Source organism: Echiichthys vipera (genome assembly GCF_963691815.1).
Source record: "Echiichthys vipera genome assembly, chromosome: 1".
NCBI lineage: Eukaryota > Metazoa > Chordata > Actinopteri > Perciformes > Trachinidae > Echiichthys > Echiichthys vipera.
The window spans coordinates 31,130,591-31,157,773 of NC_139826.1; the positions used below are offsets into that span (position 1 = coordinate 31,130,591).

Consider the following 27,183-nt stretch of genomic DNA (forward strand, 5'->3'; position numbering starts at 1 on the left):
TGGACTTGAAGACTGTGTTACACGCTTGGGGCATAGGATAGTTATATTCAAACTGCATTTCAGTCTACCTCACTCGTGGATTTTAAATATAGGCCCAAGTCCTGTCGGATGAGCCAAACTATCTGAACTAATATCTGACTCCCCCATCCTTCCCTCTCTCTCTCTCTTGCTCGCTTTCTCTCTCTCTCTTACTCTCTCTCTCTTAACTGACTAAACACAACTGTGCTTTTGTATGGATGCGTGCACAGTAAAAAACACACACATATGCAAACACACACACTCTGTGTCTACAATCTACCTTGTATTATGTAATTCATGTTTTTGCTTGATTGCCTTTTGATCCTATGTTTTTTTTGACGGTTTTCCAAGCCTTTATTATATTGGACAAACAGGAAATGGGCAGAGGGCATGCAGCAAAGGGTCGCAGGTCAGAGTTGAACCCGTGGCCGCTGCCTCAAGGAACTTTAGCCTCTTTACATAGGGCAACTGCTCTAACCACTCAACAACCGAACCCCGTCTTGATTCTGTTTGTTCGCTGTTTATTTTTGTGGATTACATTACCTTGTATTTGCTTGTAATTCTTATTGAGATGAGAGTTCTATAAACCTCAAGGATTTTATAAAATCTCACCTGCACAACTTGCTCCTTTTGTTATGTTTGTATGTGTGTGTGTGTGTGTGTGTGTGTGTGCGTGCGTGTTTGTGTGTGTTCTTGATTTATCTTAATCGTTGTCAGTCCCCCAACTTTAGTTCAATACAGATGTGGTAAACTACTATTTGGTTAGGGGTTAAAGGAAAAGTAATTTCAAAAAAGGCATTTTTAAAATATGCACATAGACTGTTTGCGGAGAACATTGTAGAGAAGATTCTCTACGACCGTCATAATGAACTACATATGTGATTGACTGATTACATTACTACCACTTTGCTTGGGTTAGTAAATGTGTACGTGCTGTACTAAACTGTACTAAAGTGCTGAGTTTCCCTGCGGTCTTTTGGAGATTAGATAACAACAAAATCATATCAGCTTCTGAAGTCCCATCAAATCCTGGACAATATCAAAAGATGTATTTGTGTCGTCTTCTCCTCCGTCACAGCTCTCTTCATTATGAATTATGTGTTTGACATTAATGCCATCTTTCTCTTGTCCAATAACATTTAAATAGACTACATCTACATAGCTAACGTGTGTGTGTGTGTGTGTGTGTGTACGTGCGTGCAAATGAAGGCTCAAAGGGTGGGTGGTCTGTCTGTTTTGTGTTTCGACAAGGAGTCAGAGGCACTGGACTTCTTCTCTACTGGCTGCCAAAATAATTCAGCTGGAGTCACACCAAACCCCAGTAATATGTTTTCCTGGACTGGAGAGCAGCGTAGACCAGAGGGCATCTAATGAACCAGAAATGACAAATCACTAATTTTCCTGCTCTTTTGAAAATGACTGTTGGCAAGTTTATGCCTAGCGTGCATTTGAGTCAAATGGACGGGAAAGTAGCAGCTTAATGCACCATTTGTGGCTCATTTTCCAGATCTGTTCCACCCATGCATTTTCAGTCATGATGTCTCTTCCCCCTTAAAACATAGGCAGCAAAATATTTAGTAGTTTTTGTGTTAATACATTTAAAAGCATTATTCTGAAGGTAACGGGTTAGCAGGCAAATCATTGTTTTCCTTCAAATGTTGTCTTAGAAATGAGTCCTGAGAGAAAATTATCATTACGACTTCCAACACGAAGGAACAATCCATTTTCTCCTTAAACTTTTCCCAAGATCATATGGAGGTATCGTCGTCAGATTAACTGCAAAATGATGTTTACAAGAAATCTTTAATAAAAGACAAGTGTTACACCCTTGTAGAGAAGATTGACATTGATAATACACACGCCAGGTCATAGTTGGTTTAATGTACAAACACATTATTCAAGCGAATCCCATACAAACACAGACACACACACAAAGAGAGAGAGAGAGAGAGAGAGAGAGAGAGAGAGAGAGAGAGAGAGAGAGAGAGAGAGAGAGAGAGAGAGAGAGAGAGAGAGAGAGAGAGAGAGAGAGAGAGAGAGAGAGAGAGAGAGAGAGAGAGAGAGAGAGAGAGAGAGAGAGATTCCTGCTACTATTTACCTTCCATATCCAACTATACCTAATGTATGTTTTTTGGCCATTGGTACAGTACACTTTTGCACACAAAGGGGATGACTTGGAATTGTATAATGAATACAACGTGATACAGGCTGTCCCAGTGTGCAGCAATGATCCGCTGAGTGGAAAGACAAGTCTCAATTCATTGAACCACAGCAGCAGGATATTACAGCGAGCTTCGTGAAAATGGATGAAGAAGAAACAGGAAGACGACGGCAAAAAGTAGGACGAGGATGTGAGCTGTCAGGGGTGAGCGAGCGTAAAGGAAGTAGAAGGAGGCAGGAGAGACCAGCAAGAGAAGGAGCAATAGGTGAAAGAGCTCAGGTGTGTGAGGTTAAAGCGTTCCTTCGTCCAGCAGTTTGTTGACACCATTGCAGATCTTCCTCAGGGAGAGTCTGTACTCCTCTCTGTCCCCGTACAGCTCGGCCAGGTACTCCCCGTGGGCAAAATGGTTGAAAACATGGTCGATGCGTGCATGTGAGCGCGCCGTCAGGTGCTGCTCGACCAGGGTGTGAAGCAGGTCCCTGCACTCCAGCAGGAGCTCTGACAGAATATTCCTGTCAAAGGTGTACTCCACCTCGTAGAACGACACCGCCGTCATGGCCGCCTGGTTCATCTTCTTCTTGAAGCGCTCCACTGTGTCGAGCTCGTCGGGGCTGAACTGGTGGTTGCGGTACAAGATGCCGATCTTGAGAGCGATCTTGATGACGTCCTTGATGATCTTGTGGGCCTCCTTCTTGCTCTTGGTGAACTCCCGGCTCGTCTTGTAGAGCTCGTCCAAGATCTCGCTGCTGGTGTCATCTGTCAGCATGTTGGCCACCACCATGATCGCCATCTTACTCAGGATCTTCTTCTGGGCCTGCAGGGCCAGGGAGCGAGAGTTGAAGCTCTCCTGTCCTGAGGGGAGAGAAAGATAAGTGGTTTAGGGTTAATTCTCAAGATCAGAGATCTTCAAACATCCCCTTTGTAAAGGAAAGCCAGACGAACAAAAAAAGAAGAAGAAGAAGAATTCCTTTATTCGTCCCGCAATTGGGAAATTCAATTTTCACTTTATTTTTTCATTTTACACACACACACACACACACACACACACACACACACACACACACACACACACACACACACACACACACACACACACACACACACACACACACACACACACACACACACACACACACACACACACACAGGCCCAAAATACACACACATGCACAGACAGGACCTATATACATGCAACTAATGGAGAGATGTTAGAGCGAGGGGGCTGCCAGTGACCGGCACTCCGAGCAGTTGGGGGTTGGTCCACTTTGGCAGTACAAGTTGGAAACACTGACATATTATTATATTATTACATTAAGTTGATATGGAGTTTAGTTAGTGCGGAGTACTTTTCTTGTTGACCTGATGAATGAAAGCACAATATTCACTCTCCTTTTTGTTCACTTTTAGTTTCTACCAATTAACTCCTGAGGGAAATGACATTATTACATTACATTCATTTAGCGTTATCGCCTTTATCCAACACATCTTACAATAGGTGCATTCAACTATTAAGATACTATCCAAAAAGTGCAAGAATCATGTGAGGACATAAAAATTATCAAAACTGCTTCAAGTGCTGCATCTTAGAAACAAGTTACCATCTGGTCAGATGAGTTTTCAGTGTGTGACGGAACATTTGTAGGGTTTCTGCTGCCCTGGTGTCAGTGGGGAGCTCGTTCCACAATTGTGGAGCGAGGACAGCAAACAGACAGGATTTTGTTGAGAGGTGGTTCGTCCCCTGGTAGTGAAGGAGTAGTAAGCCGTTTTGCAGTGGCAGAGCATAGTGGACTGGCTGAGGGGTCAGGTTTGACCATGTCCTGGATGTAGGAAGGACATTCACTGCACGGTAGGCAAGAAATATCTGGCAACACTGCTGCTATGAATAACAGACTGATCCAGAGGACCGTTTTTAAATCAATCAAATCATTTTTAAAACAATATTTTGAGTCAAATTATTGATTTCTTTAGTATTAAGCATGTGATAAGTGGGATAATGTAGACCATGTGGGTCATTATACTGAATTAAACCCCTTCAGCGCATTAGCCTTACATATTTTGGTTGCCTTTAAGGGAATAACGCAAACTTCCCAGTTTCCCTTGCCTGTTTAAGGAGGAGGAGGTCATGGTCATAACACTGGGCTGGTTCTTTTTTAACCCTAGAAAACCATTCCACCCGAACAAACACATTTATATGATTTTCCTTATGTTGTGTTTATCTGAGTGTCATGAGTCTCTGGGTAGCTTCAGCATTGTCCTTGACATCTTTGATGGCATGGATGTTTTTTCTAATCCAAAACACACTTTTACCTACAGGCACATGTTTGGGTGTTTTTCATCAAACAATATCAGAATCAGAATCAGAAATAATAATCCCAGGGGGAAATTGTTTAAACAAAATAAAATAAAAGCATCATTATAGAAGGTAAAGTAGGTTGTGGGTGGATTCTACCCAGGGAAAGTGTTATTTGTGTACCAAGAACACTGAGCCTTTACCAGGAATGGGTGGACAAAAAACAAGTTTCCATCTTCATTGGGGTTTTTTTAGGAATTTTTGGTTTCCATATTTCTAATTTTCCAGTTATTTTGGAGCATTTTTAGATGGTCCCCTCATAAGCATAAGCAACACTACTCAAATGTGTCACATATTGTCATAAGCCTGTGAATGTTCTCATTCGTCCAGGTCATCGTTATCCTCAAAGCAATTTCAGTCAAAAACAACTGGACTGGTTGTTTGTCTAGGAAGACGTTTCACCTCTCATCCAAGAGGCTTCATCAGTTCAGTGACGATGCGTACATGAACTGATGAAGCCTCTTGGATGAGAGGTGAAACGTCTTCCTAGACAAATAACCAGTCCAGTTGTTTTTGACTGAAATTGCTTTGAGGACACATATTGTCATGTTTTGATATATTTTGATGACAAGTACTTTTTATTGGGTGTATTATCTCAGGTAAAAATCACCCGGCGTTAGTGATGGTGTTTTGAATTTGAGCGATAGTGTTCTAGGGTTAAGAGTGTTTTGGTCAAAATGTTATCATTATATCAATGTTAAACTGTATGTTACAGAAGATTTATGTCCAAAAGTTCAGTTCAGTGACCACACTGTTTGTTTTTTTACCAGACTAAACCAACTCAATTGGTCTGTGGCATACATAATACACTGCAAGATCACACTTGTTCTACTGAGAGCATTGTCCATCTGCACAAGTAAAACCTTGTGTTGAGTACGAGCACTGATAAGGGAAAACCAATACAAAACACAAAGTGAATCCTGTTTTTACAAGTTTGACTGAAAAAATGTATAATTCTGGTACTTTTCAACATATAGATGAAAAATGTGCTGTGACTTTAAGAGATATTGAATGGATTTTAAAGAAAAATATAAATAAAGTAAAATTAACATTGGGAAATGATTTACAGTACATCTTGGTTCATGTTATTATAATCATAAACCCCCACCCTTAAATTTCCGTATGTTTACATGACACAGCTGACTTCTATCTGGACAAACAGGCTTTTGCTACTCTGTTGACCAGTTTTATTAAAAATATGGGTCTTCTCTTTATCCTGTTTTCACTGACATTACTTTGTCCTTGCATAAAGAACTCTGTGTGCTTAAAGGAAAAGTCCTATGTATTGATTTATAATTTATTCAGAAGAAGACACTAACTTATTGTCAGCAAGCCGTATTAAATGTGATTTACTGAAATCACATGAAGGCTCAGCACTGATGTAAACGGCTCTCGGAAGATTCAGTGTTTGTGGCTTCCAATCCTTTACAAACTTAGATATAAACTAAGAAGACGGTCTGAACGAGTAAGAGCCGAGGAGTCGATAAAAAAAGGAGTGCAGCCACATTCAAAGCAGGGCGGCGTCCATCCCATCCTGGAGCTGCCTGTGGTGTGGTTGGCTGACGATGGGAGGAAGGATTATCTGCTCTGGATAACATCAAACAGCTGTGCACCGATAAGAACCTCTGTGCACGCTGTCTCTCTTCAGACTGATCGCAGTTTTATGCCGTGTCCCACTGTAGTCGCAATTTATCATGAAGAAGAACATCAAAGGCTGCATGTGTCATCATACAGAGATTCCAGCAGCTTAACATGTGGCTGTGTGAATATGAAGAGTGGGAGGACGGAAAGGGGTTTTATTTAGGTGCCACCCAGTTACAAATTACACACCAGATAACTCCTATTATGATTAAAGCCCAGGAAAGGAGGCCTCACTTTTTTTCTCCTGTTTCCTGGGCACATTGTCAGCCTTGTCCTCCTCCACATGTCCAGAGAGAGAAAGAGAGAGAGAGAGAGAGAGAGAGAGAGAGAGAAAGTGTGGATGGGGGCGTCAATGCCCAGTACACTCAGCACAGAATAGCAGATGAGCCCAAATTCAAAGACACCTGCTTTGTTGTCATTATTTATATATTTTTTCAAAACAGACAGCTGTGTGACCACGCAGAATTCACACCATCATTGCATCGTCCCTGTGTTTGTCTGTGTATAAAGTATGCGTATTATTTAAACACAAACATACACAAGAGGTTGAACACTACACGACAAGTGGCAGAAATCCTATCCATGGCATTTCGTGTAAATGTACAGAAGTGACATTTCGATGTGTTGGTCTGAAGCTAAATGACATTTCATGTACACATTAGCCCACGATGACATTTACAACTAATTATGAGCAAATGTCTTTGTCTACAGTCACTTCCCGATACTACCCTTTGTGCAGCTTCACGAGAGTGAGACCTATTGCATGTTAGAAGATGCCAAAGAAACTTGTATCAAAGTCTTTGTTATAAAGGAAAACAAGTTAAAAAGCTAATTGAAAGGGATTAACTCCTGGCTGTGCCATCACTTCTACTTTTCCAGAATAGTCTTTGCTTTTTTTTTGACCACTTGAGGGCGGTAGAAAAGTTTGAAACAAGAAGATATTCACACTTATAAAGTTGGATGTGTGTATAAAGATGGACGACACGTCTCCACTTCCTCCAAATGTACAAAAGTGAAATCAAAGTATTTTGGATATGGGCGCTACCATGTTGTAATTTTGGAGCCAGAGTCTGCGCAGTAGTGATCGGGAGGTAGAGGCACATAACTGAAGTTGCATCCATGCACCCGCCCGACCATTCAAGAGTCATTCACAGCTGTCAATCATGAGATTTCTCCCGGTTTGCATCAAATAACTTTTTAAACCAAACGTATCAGAAAGATGAACACCTGGATAAATGTCAGAATGATAAAAAAAAATGCCTAAAAATGGCAGAAATCATCTTTAGGAAAACTTTTTAGTTTGTCCCATGTCCCATTGGCTAACATGGAGGGGGCGGGACTTATGACCTATACTGCAGCCAGCCACCAGGAGGCGATACAGATGCTTTGGCTTCACTTTTGGGGCCATCAAACCGTCCCTCTTTATACACAGAGGGACGGTTTATGTCACCAACATATTAGTTACCAAGTTTCAATTCAATTCATAAATATCTCTTTAGTTGCCAACTGCCTTACTTTCTTCACTAGTTAGTTGTCCATCTGCCTTTTGGGTCTGTGCAATTCGGTAACAGTGGGTTAATCAAAACTGTCCCTCTGGAAACAGCTGCCAGCAGCAGATAGAAACAAGGTGAAAGACAGTGGTGACACGAAAGCAAAACCTTTAGGTTGTGGGCCACAAAAATAAAACGATAAAATAAAAGACACTAGAGCTGAAGGTAATTACAAAGATGATAATCCTCTGTGTCTCACGATGAGCAGCTCCTTTCATGTTACATAGTCATTTGATCCATTGTTGATATGAAAATATGCATTAGTGCAGCTTAAAGTGCATTAGGATTGAATCAAGTACATGAACGGTTAAAAACAATTGCATTATTAGGCCCTTCATATTTTACTGTTCTGTGCTGTTTGTTGCATGAATAGATGCATTTTGCATTTACAAAGGATGATATAATGCACTGTGACCACAACCAACATACAGTACTAAGAATAGTCTTCATGACTCTATACAAATCCTAGACTGTCTACCGTCAACGTCAGCATGTGATAAATGTGTATGTGTCTCATCTGCAGGCTGTTGTTCACGCACTTCTCTTAAAATACCAAGTGTAAACATAATGACCTAAGGTGATAGATAGCACATAAGCATCAGCAACATGGTAGTTTCCATGATATTTGAATCGCAACACCAGAAAATATATCTATGGTTCTCATTAGGCAGATCTGTGCCTCTCATCAACAGGCTCTCTTTGTCACCGTTATTTCCTGTTTCTCTGAAGCAGCTCTTTGTTCAAGTGAGCCTCTGATATTCAGAAACCCAACTGGATAGATTTCTGAAACCCTGGCACACTGATAAAGGTGACAGCTCGCTCCATAAAGCCGGCCTTGTCAGACCAATGGTCGTGCAGGCTATTTGGAATTGGATCCTACCAGTATGTGTGACCAGTCACTTTCTAAGTGAATTTCTCTTCCCTACAGTCAATCTGTGATTCTCAATGCAAAAATCAGTTAAAGTTACAACTTAAAAGAGTGTTGCATTAAAGGAAGTGATTGGATCTTTTCTGTTTTTAGCGCAGAGCTAAAAGTAGACTCATTATTCTTCCGCCACCCTCCGCCGCACAGCCTAGAGCCTGTTTCGGAGGACCAGCAGGTGGCTATCGACTCACTTGCATTGAATCCTGGCTCAAGTCTGTTTTTGCACGTCCCAGAGTGGTGAAGAATGTAAGCAAAAATGAAGGAGTGTGTGTGCGTTTGGTGGTGGGGGAGACACTGTGAAGAACGGACACGCGGCTGCTTTATGTTTGAGTCAGAGTGCTGTGGAAGGAGTTGGGTGATTCAGAGTCTGGCAGGAGATTTTAGCACACATAGTGAGCGTAAATGATTCTAAAAGTGCACATGGAGACGCTGAGAAGTCACACTCTCACACTCACATGGAGCCTGTCACCCAGAGGCTGAGATGGGTGACATGCATGAGGCAGACTGTCAGAATGAGTTAGAGGAGAGTAAACTGTCGATCCTGTTTCTTATCTCTCTCAAACTTTCTCTCCTGCCTGCTCATTATTTTCTCACTTGTCCTGAAGTGTAAAGTTTTAACAGAATAAAGCGAGTATTCTGTGTAGCATGTTGGAATAACTCACTGAAAACAGCAGGAGCAGGAGTTGCCCACTGACGCAGGGCCAGTCGCCATCGGCCCATCAAAGTGGTTACATAAGAGTGTTTTGGGAGTTGGTGAAGTTGACTTTTAACATCAGGATTAGTAAGGTGCTCGCTGCTCTCTGGCCGTGGCTGTTGACTAGACAGTCTCTCTTTGTTCCGCCTGATGTTTTTAGAGCGCTGAATCAACATTTTCTGCTGCTCTGCATCAGAACATACATACAGTGTGGTACATGGAGACCAGCCAAACCTGCCCCGCTAAAGGTGGTACCCTGCAAAAAAATGTCCATCTGGGCTGATTTAGTTTCATTTCAGTCAAAGACACTTACAATGAAGTGACATTTATAGCAAATGGTGGAGCAGTACGTCTATCACAAGAACAGAAAAAAATACTTATCACTTCATAGTGGGGTGGTAAATGTGCTTATTCCCTTTCTGGCTAGGTGTTATGGTGTATTGACATAGACCTGAGCTGAGCTGTGTTGACCACTGCTTGTGCTAAAACGAAAAACTACTTGTGTTGCTGAATTTCCAGAACTTTTCAAAAACAAACTGGCTTCATATCTAGACAGACTAAAAAGACATTTGCTTGACGGGGCTCAGTATCATTATGCAGATGCAGGTACCAGGTTTGTTACAAAAACACTCTTTGAGTCTCTGAAATGTAGCAATCTACTGCTGGCGAAAGCACTGGGCATTTAAGAGTGTAACATGCAATGAAACACCGTTGTTTTTTCACCTTTAGATGAGAAATACAAATATGATGAATGTACAGTAAGGCTACAGCCAGCAGCCGTTTAGCTAACTTTAGCATAGTGGTTGCCAAACCTTTTCTGCAGGGTCCACCTTTTTGTAGATAAAAGTCCCCTCTTGCTCTGGGGTCGTCCCTATTTTCCTATGTTCCCCAACCCTTCTTCCCTAAAAGGTCCTACGTTCCCCAGTACCATAAGCCTCTGCCTTCGCTGTTTCAATTCAGCATTTTGTTAGGGTTATGGGTTACGGTTAGGGTCAGGTTAGAGGGTAGGGTAAGGGTCTATATAAGCCTATTTGCCATGGAATTGAGCACTTATTGTGGAAAAAAATAACAGACCGGGGAACATACAACCCTTTTTTGTGAAGAGCGGACCCTTTCTTAAAATAGGGTCCTTATGCTCCCCGGTCACATACAAAGCAGAGAACATAGGACCCGGGAAACATATACGCTCCCCTCGCCCTTCATTACCCAAATTTGAACTAGTGAAGCCTAGGGTGAGATATGCCTTATCATATTCTCTTGTGTTCGTTTTGATCGTTGTGATGTTTGGTGAATTCATTGTCTTGCTTGATGTCTACATGGTAGTCCTTTCGCAAAGTTGTCTGTGCTTTGCTAGCAGTACAGAACCATGCATCTTTTATATTTAGCCTTGCCGTGCCCCCCTCCTTTTATAACTCCAGGCCATCAGTTTGGGAGCCAACCACTGGTTTAGCACAAACACTGAAAACAAGGGGAAGCAGCCTAACTCTGTCAGATGGAAATAAAATCCAAAGGTAAGAAATAAGCACATTTGTAATTTATGTAATGTGATAAAACTCAACACTAAATTAAATCACTTGCCAATCTGGACATTTTCTGCAGCGTGCAGGGCAACTCGGGTGTGAGTCCGAGGTCCTGAGGCTCATGTTGGTCTCGTTCCAGAGTAACCAGTGGAATGAGCCACTAGCAGGACTAGCAGCTAACATGCGGGCCGACTGACCTTTAACGCTGGAAGCACTTGTGGGCTTGTCAGCTAGAACACTGCAGAACTCACGTGTCTGACTGAAGCTTCTGAAGCTCTGCGTGTGCGTGTGTTTGTGCGTGTGTGTGTCTGTGTGTGTTTGTGCGTGTGTGTGTGAGTGTGTGTGTTTGTGCGTGTGTGTTTGTGCGTGTGTGTGTGTGAGTGTGTGCGTTTGTGTGTATGTTTTAGTGGCTGCTTTTTGTGTGTTGGGCTTCATAGCTTGACAGCAGAAGAATAACACTATATAAATACAGAAAAATAGGAAACACAGTAATGGAAATCAATCTAATGTAACCCTGACATTAAAAGAAAAAAAAAATCCAGCTGTCTGTAATCGTCTTTTCTTACAATTTAGAAAATAATTATTTTCTATCCTGAGCTCTAAAACATTTACTTCGGCATCCACTAATGATGTTTTTGCTCTGAACCATTCAGAGCACCGCAGGGCTCAAAGCCTGACAGTATCAGGTATCTGAAACATACACACACACACACACACACACACACACACACACACACACACACACACACACACACACACAATGCTCGACCAGTTCTTCTCTGTTTGGGGTTGCTAATGACGACATTCTCATGTTTAGTATCTGACAAAACCGGGTCACAGTCCCTCGACAGGTGCATGGGAGGATTTTTGCCACATATGCTCGTATGCGCTCACACAACAGACACAGGTGTTCATATACAATCATTGTATTAGGGTTGGATATTAGCACCGGATGAACATGTGACATTCGATAAGAAGAGAGAAAGGAAAAAGAAAAACATCTATTTACCATTCTCTCAACTGCTTAGCACGCTTTCCTCGCAACATTATTAGTTCAAACAGCCAAACATTAAAGGTTGCTGACAACCCGGCTCCGAGATGTAAGGCAGGTTAGGAGTGCTATTGGTGAATGAAAAACAAATAAGCTATTGTTGCTTTTGTTGCCCGACCATCATTAAAATCATCTGCTGTACATTTACTTTCCATGCAACCTATTATTTGACTGTATTTTATAACTGACTCTCAGTACATGCCTTCTGAAATGAGTAGTTGCCAGGTCAGTCTTTGCAGTAAATGCTGAAAAGGAAATAGTTTTCCAGACATTTTCCTTTTCAGATATTTTCTTTTATAAGGGGAACAGCAGTAAAGTTTTAATCCCCCCTTGCCCCGTGTGTACTGGACTTCTGCAGTAGTTGTAAACTAATATGTTCATGTTCTTGTGCTTTTGCAAGAAGTCCAGGAAAAACCCTCAGTAATGCCTTTTCACAGAGTACAAACACAACGTTGACAAAATATCAATACTGACAAAATGCCATGAAAAGAGAAGTAAGAGACGTAAACAAGGGTGACAGCTTGACTTCCTCTTCTTTAGCCTGGGCCTTTCCATTTGCTTTTTGGTTTTCCAATGAGGAGTCGCTGCAGACTCTCTCCGGCTGCATTTACGAGGCTTGAGGAAAACAATGGAGCAGGTCATTCGGGCACGGTAAACAGGTTTTTAATAGCCTGCAGGGTGTTAAGCAAGCCTGAGAGGCCAGTGAACTGGAGTAGGGAGGAGAGAGATGGTGTGTTGTGCCAGCTGGTACCAGAGTCCAACAAGGGTGGAAGAAGTATTTGGACATTTCACTGAAGTAACAGTAGTAATATCAAACTGTAAATACACTGTCTGCCTGTAAGGTTGAGGATTGATTTTAAAAGTATTCGACTTTGCTAGCTTTTAAGGCTTCAAACTTCCTCGTATGTCATCTGGTGCTGGCTTGCTCAACGTACCTGAAATAAATTATAAAAAAGTATGTTGAAGCAGCCTCCTGTTGTTGTTATCCACCAACAGTTTTACTCCAACCACTTATCAGATCAGCAGCTTCTGCTGAGAGTTTTTTTGTAAAAAAGCTCAAAACATATTTTTAAGATATTGCTTTTGCCATTTCCATTTTTGTTTGTATTGTTTACTGCCACTTTTACTGTTATTAAATACTTCCCATACTTGTTATTAGGCTTTTGTATCATAAAACAGTTTTAAGCGTTATTTACGTGATTTATTACAAGTATTATTCCTATTGCATCTTTTAATGAATTGATTTCTTTCGTGCTTTTGTGTGTTTTCTGTTTTAATGCATATGTTACTGACAATATATAATGTTATATATATAAAAATAAACTTTATTATTATTAGTCTACATTCAAAGAAAAAGTATACCAATACTTTATGTACATTAATATTTGGGGATTTCTGAAGTTTTCTGAAAAAAGATTAATCTAAAAAGTAGCTAAAGCTGTCAGATAAATATAATGTAGTAAAAAGATAATTTCCCCGTCACTTGTAGTGGATTAGAAGTTAAAAAAATAGCTTAAAATGGAAACTCTCAAATACAAATACACAAAACTGCACCTATGTAAAGTACTTGACTAAACAAATGTAGTTACTTTACAACGCTGGCTATTAGTGGAGCTGGAGGTAAGATGAATTCTTCATGTGTCATTCTCTGGGCTGCACACACACACACACACACACACACACACACACACACACACACACACACACACACACACACACACACACACACACACACACACACACACACACACACACACACACACACTGTGTATTACATAAAGTGTCAGGCATTCATACACAGGAAAAGAGGCTTCTTTGTCTTTTCATGTCTCTCGTCCACTTGCTTGAGATCTGCAAAGGCTCCTTTCTGGCGTATTTTTTACTCCCGCTTTTCTGATCACAAGACGACACAAACACACAACTCCCGCTCACTCTCCGTCGGCTGTAAAGCATGCACGTGTCTGTGTTTTTTGCATCTAGATGAAAGTAACCAGGGATATTAAATATTAAGAAAGATACAGTTTCTATTGAGAGAAAGAGAGCAGACACAGTACGGTGTAGTGCATTGATGTAAAATCTGACTCTGAGCCAGTTTCCAAAGGGCACTCTGCTGCTGAAAGAGGTCATTCACTGTGCCATTAACAGCTGTTCAGGATGTAGAGAAGCATTTTCACCTTAAGGGTTAATAAATAACTCTCTTTTAATACCTTAATGACTCCCTTTTGTGTAAAGTGGGGTTACAGAGTTTAAAGTTCATTCTCTTTAGTAGATGTGGATCACTGGCTGAAACTGGAATGCGCAGGTTACAGCTAACTCGTGCTGTACTGGAACAAAGTGTAATAGCAGGAAATACGTTCTTATCCTCGTCACAGATCCACAAGACTTGTAAAAGTCAAACTGCTTACTTTAGCCTCGTTTCCAATGAGCAGTCCACTTCAGCTGAGTTCAGTATTTTACATATTAGATTAGTTATTTTTTGTGTTTCCATTGGCAAAAGAAGTTGTGGATGGTACCAATGGAGTCGTTCCCTTCTGTCCTGTGCTGTTTTTTTTGTTACCTTTCTGCTGAGGTACTTAGCACATGACCCGATACTAAAAGTTGAAGCTAGAAACACTGTAGTCTGCGATTGCTGCAGACGTTTCTCTTTATCTTTCGTGAAGAGGAAATACAGTGAGAGCTGGATGAAGCAGTGAGGAATGAAAAGGTTTTATAGTGTCTGTGTTTCAATCGCAAAACAAATCTAGTGTTTAGGTCCACGTCCGTATAAGCTATGTACGGTCCTGAAGATGCTATACCGAAGGTGTTTGATGGAAATGCAGCTTTAATGTAGAAATGGATGTTACTATTTATTGTGCTGTAAATGGCTTGAGCTGACCCTGCTGGTTGAGAGTGATGTTTACCAACAGAATAGATTATAAACTGTCTCCTGAGCCAACTAAGATGTAGAGGGCCATACCGCCTCGTATCTGTAGTAGTGACTGATAAGCATCTGACAACGCTCGTTTAATTGTCTCACAACGTTTGAAACAGAACATGGATGAGGTGAGGCTAAAAAAAAACTGCATCATCACAAAAAACATGAGATAGGTAAAGATAAAGGAAACAAATGCACATAAAGGACACACCATAAAGTGCAAAATCAGCTGAGAAGGCCAACAAATATAGACTTCGCTGTCGGTCAGACTAAGGCCTGATCCTGTGAGTCACTCTTTTATGATCTTTTTTGTTGGAGGACTGTGTGAATTTGATCCTGATAAAAGGATGATGTTTCCGTTGAAAGCCTCGCCACCAGCGCAGCAACATGACATACTTGATTTGACAAATCTGTTTGAGCTGATATATAATATTGGCTCACTGCAGACATATTGGTGTCATGATATTATTGTATTTTAGCTGAGCTGAGGTAAATGTACAGAAATGCTGACGATATGCGACACCAGTTAGTCCACTATAAGCACTAACAAGTCTGTTTCATCCGTAAAAAAAAATCCCACTCAAATATGCAAATGTTGGTGACAATCATTCAATAACCAAATGTACTAAACTTTTATCAAAACTGTTTAAGGTACAAAATAAAAAATTTGGCTGATCTATCATTATGAGATCTAAAGTAAAACCTTTCTCTATCATGCTCCTGACATGTGAGTGTGCTCATACAGTGTATAAAAAATGGATGTAGCCTCTATGTCGAAGTCCGTTCTCTCAACTTGATCTAATCACCCTCGCCTATGGGAGTCGCCATCTTGTCAGACTTTGATTCATTCCTGTTACAATAAAAAAAGGCATGTGTGTGCATTTGTCGATCTGTCTGACGGTTGCCTCCGAGGCAAAGGGAGGGTGAGGGGCTAGCTTTCACTCAAGAAGCCACGCCCCTAATTATTCATAAACAATTTACCTCCAATAAAATAAAAACTAGCCTGGTTCAATCCACCATCCCCCCCCCCCCCCCCCCCCCCGCTCAGTGTTGTCATGGAGATATGACCTAAACATACAGACTAGAATGTTTTTTGTACCAGACCTTATATGGGTCTAATTGTGCTGTGAAAACGGTCTATTTAACACAAGGGTCAGTGAGTAATGGCTCTATTATGCAAACTTGCCCCTAGTGGACACTCAGAGAAACTGCAATTTTTGGCTCTTCTTTATTGGATCAACCAGGAAGTCTATGTGATGGGGGCTTGGTTGGTGTAAATCAACATAAAGATACATTTAATTGAATAGAACAGTTAAAATGAAGGCATAAGAAGCCGTCTAAATGAAGATGGTAGACTTTAGGATGTCGTCTGTGTTACAGCATACATGGCAATGGGCACTCAAACCCGGTCTGACTCAACATTTCTGGGTAATACATACAGATTCAAATCACATAAACAAACCTGTAAGGAGAATTTCTCAATAAAATCCAATTGATGTTAGTTAATGTAGCTGTAATGAAAAAGGTCTGATATACAGTACGAGGCAACGTTTGACCCCACAAGTGTGTTTATCCTGGGGCTATCCTGTCTCTACAGTGACTAACAGTCCATGGGAAAAGCACTTAGGAGTATCTCTGAATCAGAAGGGACACAAGAGCAGCCGCACAGCCTTATTTAATGCTCCATCCCTCATCTCTTTCTTTGTCTCTCTCTGTCTCTAAGCCTTAATGGCCACCCATGTCCCTGTAGAGCAGAACCAGAGAGATGAAGCGAAATGAGGCAGTGACAGGAGATGTCTGATTGATTTATGCGCCGCTAGCTTGATCTCCTGTCACAAGAATCGGAGAAGGGGGGGAAAGGGTGAGAGAGTACGATATTTGACCTCGTCCGTTAGCGCCGACCTTGGCTTTCACCACAGTCACTCCTCGTCAAGAACACCAGAGAAGCGGCCTTTCCGCGAAAGAGGAGAAATGGTATCCGGGACTTCTTGTCAGAACACAGGGTGGACTGCAGGGCCCTGTGAGATCCTCGCACTTTGACCTCTCCTCTGCTGTGAAGCTAATGTCTTCACCAGCTGTAGTTCGCCTTGTCTGCCATTGTTTAGATACAGTAAAGAGCCAGGCCACAGTGAGCTGGTTAGCCGGGCATGGGAACTGGCCGGAGGCTGTCTCCCCTCTCTGCTTCCTTTCTCTGGGAGAATCTCTGGAAAACCACTCTGCCACGAATCATTAGCTTCCAGGTGGGCGTTGTTTTAGGGTAAAAATACTGAACTTTTCAACATTAGTAAATACATTTTCACGGATATTTTCTACACCACAGTAAAGTGTATCAAACAAGATCAAGGTTTTGCATGTACAGCTCTAAACAACCCGTTTTAGGTACATCTCGTGAACTGTCTTTGCTTTTGCAGGAAATTATGCTTTTTACGTTTCTGTCAGCAACAACAACCACCACGATTGAATACACAGAGCAGCAACAACAGTCCAACCGTGCTGTGAAAACGTTAGACAGCGCTAACAATGTGATCGCTGGTTAATGCAGCTGAAGAGGAAAAAAAATCCCCATATCATTTGATTCGTAGAACCGTCTATTTATAGAAAGCTGGCTACAAATGTGTGGGTGTGTGTGTTTGTGTGTGAGCCATAATGATAGACTTTGAGACTGTGAGGCCTAATAAAAAACAGAGGATAAAATATTGGGGCTTTCCTTCCTTTATCTGGCTTGGAACTCAGACAGAAAGTTCCCTTGACTTTTTCCGTCTGAAATAAAGAAACTAAGCTATTTACAGAGAGAGGAAGAGGGTGAGGAAAAGAGGGAGGGGACGGGCAAAACTGGCAACATGTACATTTTCATTTCACACCATTCAGTCAAGACTAACAGTAGGGAGCATGAGAAGGCATAATAATCAGAGGAAGAGGACATGTTGGCTTGAGAAAGGGTCTGAATTGAAGAATAAAAAGAATAACTACACAATCATAGTCATTCTGATAGCCTGCAGATGTGTCACTTCATTTAAAACAAGCATGGAGGAGTGATGGAGCGAAGGATGGAGGAGGTGGGGGGGTGTTAAAGAAAGAGAGGTGAAATTATATATGTCCATGCTTTGATTGTCTCCTGTCAAAGTGGCTTTATGTCAGACACAGACCCACACAACATCAGTTCTCACCCTCGTCCCCTTTTTAAATCATCTGCAGCTGTATGAAGAACCGGATGTAGCGTGTTTCTTTTCTCTTAGATTCATGACGCTCTTGTCTCTTTTTGTTTATCTCTTCCCCTCTCTGTTCATTTCTCACCAGATCTACACTGACCCGAGCGTGAGTGGCAAGGAAGTAAGTGTTTTCCGGTCCTGGGTGAGTTGCTCCTCTCATAGACCTCAGCCAAGTCTCAGCATGCCGTGGCATCGTTTACAAAGAGGCGTACACATACACACACACACACACACACACACACACACACACACACACACACACACACACACACACACACACACACACACACAATCATCCAGGCCTTGCCAACTCTCCCCATAACTTTGGCCTCCTGGTTTGTTTACTAGTTCACCCACTATAACTGCGTTTATGTAAAAGTGAGGCACTGGGAAGTTTTAAATCACTGTCATTGCCCTTATATAGAGCTGAAGCCCCGCCCTCTGCCCTAGCGACCCTCTCTATCACTTAGCAACACAAAGTAAGCTACTCATTATGCAGCAGGATGGCTCCTGCCATCGCAATGCAACTGTGTCAACTATTATCCAATAATTAGTAATATAACATGTCTATTTAAGCAATTTTACACTTTTCTTTTGTAAAATGCTCCTAATAAAGTAGCTGAAAATGGAAATGCTCAAGTAATGAAAAGTAGAGTCAATGTACTTTTGTTTTTCACCACTGATCATAATGCAAATTACAAAAAATCCAGCCCTCAGCACTCACTTTTTGTACATACAACTATGATAAATAGGCACTGTACTTTGTGTGTAATCAATGTATTAATGACAAGACATTACGTCCGGCGCAAAGAAGGAAATCAGGCGATCACTAGTATGAGAGCCCTAAACTCTGTGTAGATAGGAGGGTTGGGGTGGTGGATGGGTCCAAAAACAGAGGACTTTGACCCAGGGGACCAGTTCAGGTCCTGAACTAAACAAAGCACCAACCTTTTCTTATAATCCTAACCAAGTCATTTGGATGCCTGTCACCTTTTGTTGCCTAAACTTACCGTTGTGGTCTACCTCTGGTCTCCATTTCGCAGCGTGTTTTGTACGATATTATAGGAACCTGTTAATGATAATAAGTGCAGTTCAATCAAGCACGGCAACTAAATAACAATGGAATAATGCTGTTAAATCAATGCCAGCTTTTTTAAGATGACCTGTGACCAGGACTTAGGCTATAAAATATTGCATTCAAGCATGTGGCTGACAGACTCAGTGTTATAGTTCTACTAGTCAGTACAGCTGTACCTAGAGTTATAAATGTTAAAGGCGCAAAGGTTAGGAAGGGGTGGAGTTTCAGATGTCCATGCTGCCTCAACTAAAAGGTTGCTCTTGCTTTGATTGGAGCGATAAAATTGGATATACTTTGGCCTGAAGGCGCTCAGTGTGCATAACACGCTGTAGTGTAAAGCCAAAGTGCTGCTGCTCTCTTGGCTGCTAACCCACCACTAACTAATGACCAGGAAATAACTGTGGTTCACACACACACTCACACACACACACACACACACACGCACACACACACACACACACACACACACACACACACACACACACACACACACACACACACACACACACACACACACACACACACACACACACACACACACACACACACACACACACTTGTAGATTTGTTTCTGACTTTTAGTGAATACATTCCTTCTTTCAACTTAACCCTTTACCAGCCAAAACCAAATCCTTCCATGAGTTAAATCAAATCCTTGCCTTTGAGGATAAAACCGTGTAGGATTTTAGTTTCTCTCTTTTGCCATTATTTCCCATGAAATGTCTAAACCCACAAATGTAATTGCCACATTTCTGTCCGTTCCACTGCTTTCTGCCTCCCAGAGGCAAACTGCTTTAAATGTATGCTAAAAGCAATTTAATGTGACACTACACTAATTGCTGTTATATACCATGCTGAACATAAACTTGTTCTCGTCGTAATCTTATGATGCTATAATGAGCAACATTATTTCAGTTGTGCCAGAGTTAAGTGTGAAAAGCTTTGTGTGTAATTTCCTCCCACTCTGTTGCCTTTTTTGCATTAAATCAGTAGGAAGAGTCTCCATTTATCTTAATCTGCATGCTGAGGTTATATTAGGAGACGGTAAAACAAACCCAAACCACAGTGTCTGAACTGAACCTTAACCATCCAAGTCTAAGTTGAAACCAGAAACCGTACCTCAAATAAACAAATACGCTTCCTCAACAATTTTTTTTCCGTTAATGTGAATTTAAGTCAAAAAAGGGGACGAAATTATAAAACAACACAGACACAAGTTCCACAGCTCCTGTGTTCAGCATCCACAGATATGTGCAGGCTCAAAGCTCCACCCACGCCTGTCCAGCCTTCCCTTGAAGGATTACTTCACCGTCACAATGACCATCAATTACTCATCGATGTTCAATCTATGAAGAAATTTATATCAAACTCAACAATGCCTGTGTTTAGGTAGTTTGGGAAGCACTGAGCTAGAACTAGATTAAAAAAGAGACTTGGATTATACTGCGTGAGTTGTATGAGAGTTTGTTAACGGATGATGTGATTAACGATAGGCCGATACCATCGGCCGACATTTGCATTTTTTAGGTGTATCAGTATCGGCCGATGTAGGCTGCTGCATTCGCAAAAAAAATAAATTCCCCGCATTATTTACAGACAGGCGTCCACAGGCAGCTCCGTGTTGCCGGAGACGCCTTTTTAAGTTCAATAAATGTTCCTTTTTTAAAACATTTTAAACAACATCATGACATTTGTTATCATCATTGTGTACTTTTTATGATGTAAATTGAGGGAGCAAAAGTAGTATCATCTCCAAATATTGGCTCAAGGAAAATCAGCAGTCCGTATCAGTCATCGGCTAAGGCTGCCGAAAAACAACGACATCGGCCCTAAAAAATCCATATCAGTCGATCCCTAGTTTTGATATAGTTCTGCTGTTGTTAAATGTGGCCATCTATTTGCAATTTGTAATTTGTAATTCATTTATTTCAAGACAGGGACAGTGCACAATAAAACATTAATCTTGTACAACAAGATAATAAGCATTGTTCCAGGTTGTAGCAGACTGCTATTTTCCACCTGTAGTCCCTGGGCACCTGGATGGAATAGTACATAAAAAATTAGTATAGAAAAAGAAAAATAAGTAAAATAACAATATAGTAAAGAGACAATAGATAAAATGGATAAACAGAAACGTGCAAGCAGATTCAACAGGACATGGGATGTTTCAGACGTTCACCCCTAAGATTTAAAGCTTGATGTTTTTCTTCACTACACAAATACTTTTCTCAGTTTTTTAACCTCTTTTCACAGTGGACAGAGCGTGTGAAGGGAGCCGCGCGCAAGTGAGCCGAAAGCGTGAAGATTTTGGATGTTTTTGGTACTGAGCTGTGAGCTATTTGAGTAGAGAGAGGTGAAATCTGGGCTGAGCACAGATTGATATTGAGCGGAGCGACCAGGAGCGTCTTTGAGCGGGGGTCGGAGCGAACGAAGAGCTCTGTGACCGTGGAGCGTCAAAACCAAATTTTTCTTAATGAATTCAAGGCAACACTCAGTGAGTAATTGATACACATTTTGAGGGTGAAGTACTCCTTTAATACACACTGCCCTGCCTCAAATAGCTCGTCTCTCACACCAGGCGCCACCAGTGACTGTTTGCTTTGCCTCGACTGGCCCTCCAGTAAAACCACAGCCTTCTCCTCCTCCTGAGTGTGTGTCTATGAGGCCTTGTCAAAATGCCTCTGCGGTCTAATTTCATGTTTCAGTAATGGCTCAGCCATGGGGAGAAAAAAATCTCTCCCCAAATGTCCCACAAACACTATGATATGCCACAGTATTATTGTGTCAAGGCATGCATGCGCACACAAAGGTGAATGCACTAACACACACACACACAAACCGGTCAGGGACCTGAGAGTTTTAGGGTTTGTCTTTCGCTGCAGCTAGAGGAGGAAAAAAATACTTTCTCCTGAGTCGTCTTTTCCACTTACGGCTTCACTCCTGTTTTATTTTTTTTCTCAGTTCATGTTACAATTTTCCAGGACCAGCTCCTGGTGTCTCGACAGTGTGTGTGTGTGTGTGTGTGTGTGTGTGTGTGTGTGTGTGTGTGTGTGTGTGTGTGTGTGTGTGTGTGTTTGTGTAGAGGGCTGGGGTGCAGTAAGCACTCTCCATCTGCGGGCCAGATTAAAGGCAGAGGGAAAAAAAATCAGGGATGGAGACCAAGGGAATGAGAAAGAAGAGTGCGGGCATTTTTTTCAGTGTGTGTGTGTGTGTGTGTGTGTGTGTGTGTATGCAGGGCTGGCCCACTCTGCCTGACTCTCATGTGTAAAGCATGTGGCCAGTCTGCCAACATGGCAATCATGAGGCAGAAGCTCTCTCTCTGATTGCTGGGTGCTCCTGGCTTGGTCTAATGCAGCAGTGATCTTTGAAGTGTTTGTGCAAGTGTGGATTAGTGGCTATTAACGGGGGCAATAGAGTCGTCGTGTTTGTCAGCATGTGAATGTGTGTCTATACTGAAGTTCACCTGGCTGGAGATTACATTTTTTAAGTTTTGTCACCAAACATCTGCAGCTTTTTTTTTGTTTATAATAGAACCAGCAACAGCCCTCATGCCCTTTTGCGTCCCACAGCTGTCATTTCACCAGCCAAAAAGCTTCTCCGTTCACCAAGAGTCTGCTTTCCATAGAAAATGTGAATTACACTCACTCTGGAAATAGCTCTAAAAATGGCAGATTGGGTGATGGTGTTACAGTGAGTCGCATTGCTATGATGAATCAGCCAAAAGTGACCGTGGGCTGATTATTCACCAACATAATGTTAGACTAATATAACAACTAAATCCTAATCTTCAAATCTACAAAATGTCAAGTCTCTATTGTACGTTAATCGTGCGACAGGCCTTCAGCAGAACAGGTGTGTTGGCAGCCAGTCTCGCCCTGACTCATAACAAGGTGTGGTCATCTCCTCCACCACAGGAAGGAAGGACTGGACTACTGGATGAATCAGTTATTGGTATGGTCGGTGACGTGCTCACTGCATGACTGGATGATTATGGGAAAAAATGTGAGCCTTTATGTGTGTGTGTTTTTTGTGTCAAAAGGTCTAAAGGCTATTTCTTTGGGAGTAGTTACAGCTGAGCTCTTCTGTGTGTTGTGGCTGATCTTTGACCTTTGCTTCATCACAACAAAAGGTAGAGAGAACAGTGGAGCAAAGATAGAAAAACACAATGTAGAAAATAAATTATTTCTCTCCCTATCCGTCTGTTTTCATTCACTTTTCTTACGTATACCTATAAAAAGTTACGCACTGTAATTTCTATGTAATCTACATATTAATTACTGTAGAAATTGCGTCCGGAGCAAACGTGACGTAGTATAAGAGTGCCAATATCTACGTAGGTAGAGGGGTCGGGGTGGTGGATGTGTCCCAAAACACAGGACTTTAACCCTGGAACTACAACCTCTCTCTATAATCTTAACAAAGTCGTTCTGCCTAAACGTAACCATCATTTCACAGGGTTATATTGAATGTTATATATAATGATAATACGTTGTCTCTACAGTCTCTGTCTCACTCCGTAGTTAATTTCCACTTCATCTTAAAAAAAAAATAGAAAAGCTTTCAGCACATCAGCAGCAAGGATCAGATTTTGGCCTATAATCCAAATGCAAAGACAATGTTTTTGCTGTAAACTACATTTCAATTCAATTCAATTTTATTTATAGTGTCAAATCATAACCAAAGTTATCTCAGGACACTTTACAGAGTAGGTAAAGACCCAACAATTCCCCCATAGAGTACGGTGGCAACGAAAACATTTTGGACAATCTATTCACCTGAGAGAAACCAGGAAGAGCTAAATATTATTCCCATATCTATCTATCTATCTATCTATCTATCTATCTATCTATCTATCTATCTATCTATCTATCTATCTATCTATCTATCTATCTATCTATCTATCTATCTATCTATCTATCTATCTATCTATCTATCTATCTATCTATCTATCCATCCATCCATCTATCTATCTATCTATCTATCCACTTATCTATCTTTCAGTCACCTAGCAACAATGTTCTCATGTCTTAAACCACGCAAATTCCCACCATCATGTGCTTTCGTGACTTCCCATGTTGAAAACACAACCTCGCTTGCTTTCACTCGGAGGCAGCATAAACATGCGGCTGCATGGACTAAGGTTAGGCATGTTCTCTGGTGCGTTGTGTGAATACAAGATAAGTTGTGGGAAAGAAAGAAACCACAAGAATGAATCAAACTTCACTGATTGCTAATAAAGACCGTATCTGAAAGTGCATTTAAGGGAACGTAGGACTCCTCAGGTTTCAGGCTCACTCTACAACAACAGCCACTAACAGCTTAAGGGCAGAGGAGAAGTCCACCTGAAACAAAATACCTCCATATTTATGCTACGTTTTGTGCCAGAAAACATATTTAAAGCACAGTTCAATCACCCACCCCTCATCCAGGATTAAGGGTCATGTTTGTGTACAGTGATGCTTGCAAAATACACCTGTTTTCAAAATACATCTGCTCCGGTTTTGGTTTGCCAGTTGACCTTATAAAGTGAGCCATAACCGTTTCTTTTCAACTGACAGACAGAAAAGTAGAAATCGCAGCAGAGCCACAAAGCACGATGCATGTACAGCATGAGTCAGACACTCCAAGAGACACCGGGAAAAATGTCATTCTACTTTTTGCTCTCACATCAACCTTCCTTTTCAACATGTGTGACATTGTTTTTCAAAAAGACAGAGAGAGAGAGTTTAATCCTCTTACATTGCTGGATGCTTTAGCAGATTTCAGCATCTGTAGAAAACTGTTTTCATGATTTACCTCTGGCTCAGTCTCTGGAAAACAGCGTACATCGTTCTGTCTAATGAGACACCCGGTGAAAGTTCTGCGTAAAATCGGCAGATCATACGGACATGTCATCACCTACTAATGATGCGCCTAAAAAAAGTCCCTGGCTCTCTTATTCCGGCAAAGGGACCAACAGACAGACGGACAATGAGCCAGATGGACAGGCAGATGGTAAGTTCAACAGAGCATCATTAACATACAAACTCCTCTGTTTTCTAATAAAGAGGCAAATGGCCACACCATCATCGACCTTATTATGCGATCACCAACTGGGTCCTTTATATGTCCATTATTTGACACCTATTAGATCTTCTAATAGTGAGAGTTCACACATGTATCTGATGTAAAATCATTTTAGGGGAACCCACAGCTCTCTAATAGAGGATAATGTCATTTAAAGCATGAATCTAAATCTTTACAGGGAGGAGGTAAAAAAAAAGCAAAGGGTAAAAGGTATTTGACTGTTCCAGTATGTTGCACTGAGTTATGAAAACCTCCTTGAGGCACATTTGATTCACGATCTTTGAACTCAGACTTATCTGCCGAAGGCTGCCTCATCTCCTGGCTTCAATCCTCCACAGGATCACATTTCAAGAAATCGCCCACTCGCTTGGAATGCTGCAAAATGTCCAATGAATGAGATACAATAAACTTCAAGGAGTGTTTGCGTGTGTGTGTGTGTGTGTGTGTGTGTGTGTGTGTGTGTGTGTGTGTGTGTGTGTGTGTGTGTGTGTGCGTGTGTATCTGCATGGTCCAACTGTTAACTCTCAGCACTGCAGTAAACATTTTTGCTTTCACCATAAAGCAATCTTCCCTGCTGTGCGAGATGCACCGGTGAGAAGCAGAGGCGTTCGGGGAGGCTGTGCTCTCTTCTATAGCTGGATGTGTTGATGAACATACTGGCTGCACGTGTCGGAGCTTGCCTGTTCCTGGTGGCGACTGACTGAGCCGGCTTTCATCCGCACACTCAACGAGGCTCTGCCAGTCGCCGGCATCAGGGCGTACATGCACTAGAGCTCACAGAAGCATGCCTTGGATGCATCTCAGCAAAGAGCTACAGAATCTGGATAAAGTGACTCTGAAAGTTTTTTCTTTTTTAAATGTGTGATTCTTATCTTTGAGGGTGCGTTAAAGAAGTATTGTGTAGCTTTAAAGGATGGCTGCATTGTGAAAGAAATGGTACAGAGTTGATGAAGGTGCAGTTCCTGGGATTTTCGTACCTGATGAAAACACGCAGAAAGAACTCACTGACCCTCTGAATAAACTAATACACTACAAGAGAATATGCGTACTCAGAGTCATGTTACCACATCATGATGTTGCGGTTGCAGTACTGGTCTTGAGCCTACCTGGAGACAGGTCTCCGTCGCTCTGCTCTCCGGAGTCTGAATCCATCTTCCCCTGCAGGACGCTCGGAGGCTGCAGAAGCTCTCGGATTCTTTCTTCTTGTTCCCTTTCCTCTCAAGGGAGTCTTCTGGTTTCTTCACCGAAAGGAGAAAAAAAAAACTAAAAATGCAGTTTCTTTATTTTTTTTTCTTCTCCTGCTGAGCTAAACTTCCCCTCCCAGCCTGGATCACTGCAGCTGTGAGAGGAATGCTACTGGGCTGATTTGCTGAGCTTTCCTCCTCTTTTATTTTTGCTCTTTTCCTTTTGCTCTCCTCTCCTGACTCCCTCTTTCCTTCTCCCTCTCATCTACTTTCCCCGTGTCTGATGCTCCCTCCCCTCTCTCGCTCTCAGTCCGTCCCCCTCTCGGTTTCTCCCTCCCTTGTCTCTGCCACTTGGTCCCTCCTCCTCCTCCTCCTGCTCTCATTCGGTGCTGTCACACTCAGCCTCTTCACGCTTTCTCCACTCAAACTCTTTCTCTACCTCTTTCTGTATTCTGTAAGTGCCTTCTCTTCCTCTCTCCTCTTCCTCTCTCCCTCCCTTTCTCTGTCTCTGGGTAAGAGTGCTGCCTGTGTTTTAGCAGAGCAATGGGAGAGACTCATTCATGGCAACTTGGAATTCATCTCTAGCAGTAAAAAATCCCATGACCCCTTGTTACTGGCTGTTATCAAATCATCACTTACTATTTGTGTTGGTCACATGAAGTCAGGCCAGGTTACTGTTTTACTTTCCACAGTAATCACTGGATGATGCACATTTAGAAGAAAGAGTCACCCCAACACACAATTACCTTTCCATCACTGATCACGTATCTTTCTTTCTTGCAGGGATATACTGTATTTGTTTCCAGTTGTTGCAAAGACTTG

General features: G+C 41.8%; 1 protein-coding gene across 1 annotated transcript; it reads right to left on the reverse strand.

Moving 5' to 3' along the window:
• Positions 1-2,054: 2,054 nt before the first annotated feature.
• Positions 2,055-26,597, reverse strand: tnfaip8l3 (tumor necrosis factor, alpha-induced protein 8-like 3). The gene is made up of 2 exons (XM_083916482.1): positions 26,284-26,597; positions 2,055-3,031 (listed from the first exon to the last, which is right to left on the reverse strand). The coding sequence occupies exons 1-2, from the start codon at positions 26,327-26,329 to the stop codon at positions 2,469-2,471; spliced, it is 609 nt and encodes a 202-aa protein (XP_083772608.1). The 5' UTR covers positions 26,330-26,597; the 3' UTR covers positions 2,055-2,468.
• Between the last annotated feature and the right edge of the window lie 586 nt (positions 26,598-27,183).